We start from the raw sequence: 4,872 nt of genomic DNA, 5'->3' as shown, positions 1-4,872 counted from the left end.
TTGCTTGGACATTGATTTGCATGGTGTGTTTTCTTCTGTGAGTTGGTGCTTTAATATCTTCGAAGCACATCCTCAAGCCTTTGGCATCTCCTGCATCGTTAAGTTGTCCTCATTGCTTGTCCTCTGGCTGCACAGAAAATTGAGCAGGTCTCCTCTCTGCCTCCTCACCAAAGGCTTCGTGAATTTGAGGGAGGGAACATAGCCCCTTTCCTCTCCTGGGTGTGCACTGCTCTGTGAATACGTGTGCGGACCCCAGACGTGTGTGCTTCAATCAGAACTTCTTGACAGTGGCCTACCTGTGCCAGGGGTGGGACACCCTTTGGTCTGGGTGGTCTAGATAAATTCTTGAGAAGGTACTAGTGGGCTGCAGTTTGCCATCTTGTCCTGTTGCGTAACAAATGCTGTGCTCTCTCCTGAGAGAGTTGACAGCTCATCACCAAACAGGGCGGATCAGTTGAGATGTCACATGGGGTAGAAAGCAGGTTGCGGGCTCAGGTTCTTTCTCCCCTTTTGCTTCCCATAATCCTCCAATTCTTGCCTTGTTTTGTCTTTCCCCAGATTTATCTGCCTCTCGCCTGCAAAAAGCCAAGGAGGTGGGAGCAGATTTCACCATTCAGGTGAAGAATGAGACCCCGCAGGAGGTGGCCTCCAAAGTGGAAAGTCTGCTTGGCTGCATGCCCGAGATAACTGTGGAGTGTACAGGAGTGCAAGCCTGCATCCAGGCCGGCATTTATGTGAGTACCTCTTGTCCCCAAGGCTTTTCTTCTTCTGGGACACTGCAGTGAATGACAGTTGTTTTGCTCCCACAGTGCTTAATTTGAGCGGACTTGGTGTGAGGGAGAGAAGGTGCTTGTTAGACAACAAACTAAGAGAGACAATCAAAGAGTTAATGTTAATCCCTGGAGGTATTTAGAAGGTGTGTAGATGAGGCACTTAGGGACTGCTTTAGTGGTGGACTTGATGATCTTAAAGGTCTTTTCCAACCTAAAATATTCTATGAAACTTTGCAGACAGCATGGGGATAACTCTCTGATTTGATGATCAGGTGCCTTACCAAAGAGAATACAGTAAGACCCTGAAACCCAAACATGGCTACGCAGCAGTGTCAGGGAGCTGGTACAAGTAGGACAACATCTTCCATTACATTGAAGTTATGTCCAAATACGGAGAATAAGAAAATTAATTCCAGCCAGTGAAGAAAGCAGTCAGGAGGGGATGTTTTGCTGCCATGAACTGCCTAATGGGAGGATGTGGAAAAGGTAGTGTAGAGTTTTGCAGTGAAAGGATAGGAGACAAATAGGACAAGCTGCAAAAGCAACCATTCCAGTGAAGCATCAGGCTCTTGGTTTTAAATCTCTCCCATTGAAATGTGAAAATACTTTTCATACTCTTAGGGGCCATTCATTTTTCAGAATGAGATTTAGATACCAAGATCTTGAAGAGATTTTCAAAAGATTGCTCTTTAACCCTTGTTTATTGGATGTTTCATGCTTAGAGGCTCCTGTCAGCATCCTGCCTCTCTCCTGGCTTCCCCAGTGTGCACCAGGGCAGTCCATTGCAGCCACAAATGTGGCTTTATTTTTTAACAGACTGCTGTGTGGGCTCCGGTAACTTGTGTTTTCCAAAATATAACGTATTTGTGTGTTTGTTCTGCAGGCCACTCGTTCTGGTGGGACCTTGGTGCTGGTGGGGCTGGGGCCTGAAATGGTCACCGTGCCCATCGTGAATGCTGCTGTGCGGGAGGTGGATATCCGGGGGATATTTCGCTACTGCAACACGTGAGTTTTGTGCAGGGTGGGCTGCTGTGTCTCCAGGTCTGTCCTTGACAAATTCTTGCTTTCCACAAGGAGAGAGGACGTGGAAAAGGTTGGTTTTCCTTGCAGTTGGTTAAACCTCACGTCACTCTGAAATACCAGCACTGCAGTACATGTGTACATTTTATGCCTTGGTTCCTGGTTGAGCTCTGCGCTGCAAACGACCACAACAAAACAGCTCAGCTGGTTTGTCCCACTGTCCCATTTCATTCAGCATTTGATGCAAAGAAAGGAAGAGACCCAACAAACCTTTATTTAGCTGTAAGCAGGCAGGCCAAAATGAAAAAAGTAATTCGTAATTAACATTTGTGCCTTGAACTCATGCCCTGTAGAAAGGGAAGGCCAGATGCTGGGGGTGTTTTGGCTTGTCCACAAGCGTGCTGGCTCATGGCGTGGCAGAGAGAAACACATGGCTTTTAGCTGCTTCAACTGTTTGTACTGGGAGATCTCTAAGCAACAGTCTGGCCTGGCACTGACCCCCCTGCTTTATGGAAAGCTGGCTGCCTCTTGGCATCTACCTTCCTAACTGTTATGTTGTCAGTTTTGAAGCAAAGTGATGTGGGGAATCTTAGTTCTGGGCAAAGAGTCAAAATCCCAAGCACCTCATCCTGTCTCAAGCTGTGCATACCCAGCCTTGCTGGTGGTCCCCAGCTCTGCTCTCCTTGCTCGTCGTAGAAGGAAATCACATCGTCAGTCTTCATAGAATGAAGGAATAGTTTGGGCTGGAAGGGACCTCAAAGACCGTCCAGTTCCAACCCCCCTGCCATGGGCAGGGACACCCTCCACTAGACCAGGTTGCTCCAAGCCTCATCCAGCCTGGCCTTGAAGACATCCAGGGATGGGGCATCCACAGCTTCTCTGGGCAACCTGGTCCAGTGCCGCACCACCATCGCTGTGAAGAATTTCTTCCTGATATCTAATCTCAGTCTACCCTCTCTCATTTTAAAGGCATCACCTCTTGTTTTATGTTGTTGGAATGCTTGGTTGAGCAAGAGCTCATCATCACGTTTAGTTTTCATCATTCTGCTGGAGCTGGAGGTACATCTGGAGCCGGTTTGAAGGCATGTGTGCTCTCTGCAGAGAGCTGAACTGCATGGCTCATTGATAGGCAGGTCTTCCAGGGTATTGAAAGCTGGCCTTGCCCTGAAGGCAGGAGAAGCTCAGCTGTGCTCTCTTTAGTCTTGTTCCCCTTGGACAGGGCTTGAGACCCAGTATTGCATGTTTGCAGCCTGATTTCTGCTCTGTTTAGAGCTGTAGTCACTTGCTAGCAGAGCCAGGAATCTGTGCTTAGTCTGTAGAGGTGGTTTTCCACAAAGGATATCTAAGATATAGTCAAGCTTTTATTTAAAATGAAAAATGTCTTTAAGTAGGCAGCTTGGGAATTGAATTAGCCGCTGCATCCCGTTGTATCCCTGTCACTCAAATTTGGTCCAGTCAGATGGAGCGGCAAGGCAATCACATTGCATGAGCCTCCCTCTGCCAGAGAGGAGGTTGGAAGCCAACTGAGGCTTTTCCTTTCTTCTCCCTGCACTGAGTCGGTGAGCTTGACCTCACAGTGATCGCTCTGCAAGCAGGGAGGCAGGGCGAGAGGAGAACAGAGCACAGCAGCTTTGTTTTTCATTTGGTGCTTCAGAAGTACAGTTGTTTCCTGTGATTTTCACTCGGCCTTTAGCGGGTGAAGCACAGCTGATGGCCTGTGTATTGCAGTACCTGCCTTCCCGGTGCTCGACAGCCCAAAGCTGTCATCCTGTCCCGTCTCCCATGCCTGATGCTTGAGGTTCCCTCTTGGGAAGAGTCTGTGGGCAGGACTCTTGGTTGTCTGGGCTGAGGAAATTACTGAAATGAAACCAGGCTCCTCCATGCTCTTTCCTTGGGGCTCCAAACCGGCCACTGCTCTCACTTCCTGCTCTCCGTTTCCCTTGCAGGTGGCCTGTGGCAATCGCGCTGCTCGCATCCAAGCGGATCAACGTCAAGCCCTTGGTTACGCACCGCTTCCCCCTGGAAAAGGCTCTTGAGGCGTTCGAGACCACCAGGAGGGGCGAGGGGGTCAAAGTCATGCTGAAGTGCGACCCCACCGACCACAGCCCCTGAGATGCCACGGTGCCTGGCCCTCTCCCCCCCTTTACACCGCCTGCCTGAGATGGGAAGCATGAGGCCGCAGGAGGCCGATGTACGGCTGTTGCGTGTTTACACAGTCACCTTACACAGGCACTGGTTTGTAATGGGGCTAGAAAATCACACAATAATGAGGGTGAGTGGCACTGAGGGATACAGCGTTAGAGTATTAACAGATAACTACAAATGGAGAGGCAGTAGGGAATAATTTGAATCAAAACTCTGCTGTTGGGTTAGAGAGGGTGGTTCACACACTTGGCTCTTCTCCAGCAGACCCCATGCATAGAAGAGCCGGGGTGTCTCTGCGTGTGTCGGGCAGAGCCGCTTGTATGGCCACGGGATTTGTCCATGTGGGCGTGGTGCGGGAGGGTGTCACCTGCTACATGGGTGAAATGAAGACGGAGATGCTGCCGCTCCACCTTCCTGCCCCAGCACTGCCCTGGGGCTGGGCCAGGGGCAGCTCTTCCTGTATGGCAGTCCCTGGGTGCGGGGTAGCCCTACGTGAATGCTCTGCCTTCCAGTTGCATCTTCCTTTCGGGACACCTGGGGACTGTAACAGCCTGTGGAACAAAGTCTGGCCAGCCCACCTCTGGGGGAAGCATCTGCACATTCAGGTCATTCTCTCCATGCTCTTTGCAAATAGCAAACTGGGCTGTTTTTGGGCCCAGGGCTGTGTGGAAGCAGCTAGTCTGGAGGCCAGCTGGGACCATATCTGCTGTGTCGTACCCCCTCAGCAGCTCGCCGTGGGGCAGAGAGGACTGACGTAGAGCAGGCTGGAGTGTGTTTGCAGGGAAACTGCTCTGTCTCTGTCTGGGGCCACAGAGAGCCCTGTCCTTCGTGACTCCCAAGGAGGGGCTGCTGTTGGGGGGCACAGCTTGCTTTTAGCGTGGAGGCAAGTGCAGGTGAGAAGTAAGGGGACAGCATCACTCAAAGGTTTTACCAC

General features: G+C 50.7%; 1 protein-coding gene across 1 annotated transcript; it reads left to right on the top strand.

Moving 5' to 3' along the window:
• Positions 1-558: 558 nt before the first annotated feature.
• On the top strand, positions 559-3,905 carry LOC104510798 (sorbitol dehydrogenase-like; the record flags this gene model as incomplete). Its single annotated transcript, XM_010153159.1, has 3 exons — positions 559-734; positions 1,657-1,778; positions 3,740-3,905. Coding segments are annotated over 3 exons (464 nt in total), but the record flags the coding sequence as incomplete, so codon positions are not given.
• Between the last annotated feature and the right edge of the window lie 967 nt (positions 3,906-4,872).

The sequence above is a fragment of the Eurypyga helias genome, unplaced genomic scaffold (assembly GCF_000690775.1).
Source record: "Eurypyga helias isolate BGI_N326 unplaced genomic scaffold, ASM69077v1 scaffold17796, whole genome shotgun sequence".
Lineage (NCBI taxonomy): Eukaryota > Metazoa > Chordata > Aves > Eurypygiformes > Eurypygidae > Eurypyga > Eurypyga helias.
Note: the sequence above shows the minus strand (reverse complement) of the source record. Positions and strands in the feature narration are given on the sequence as shown.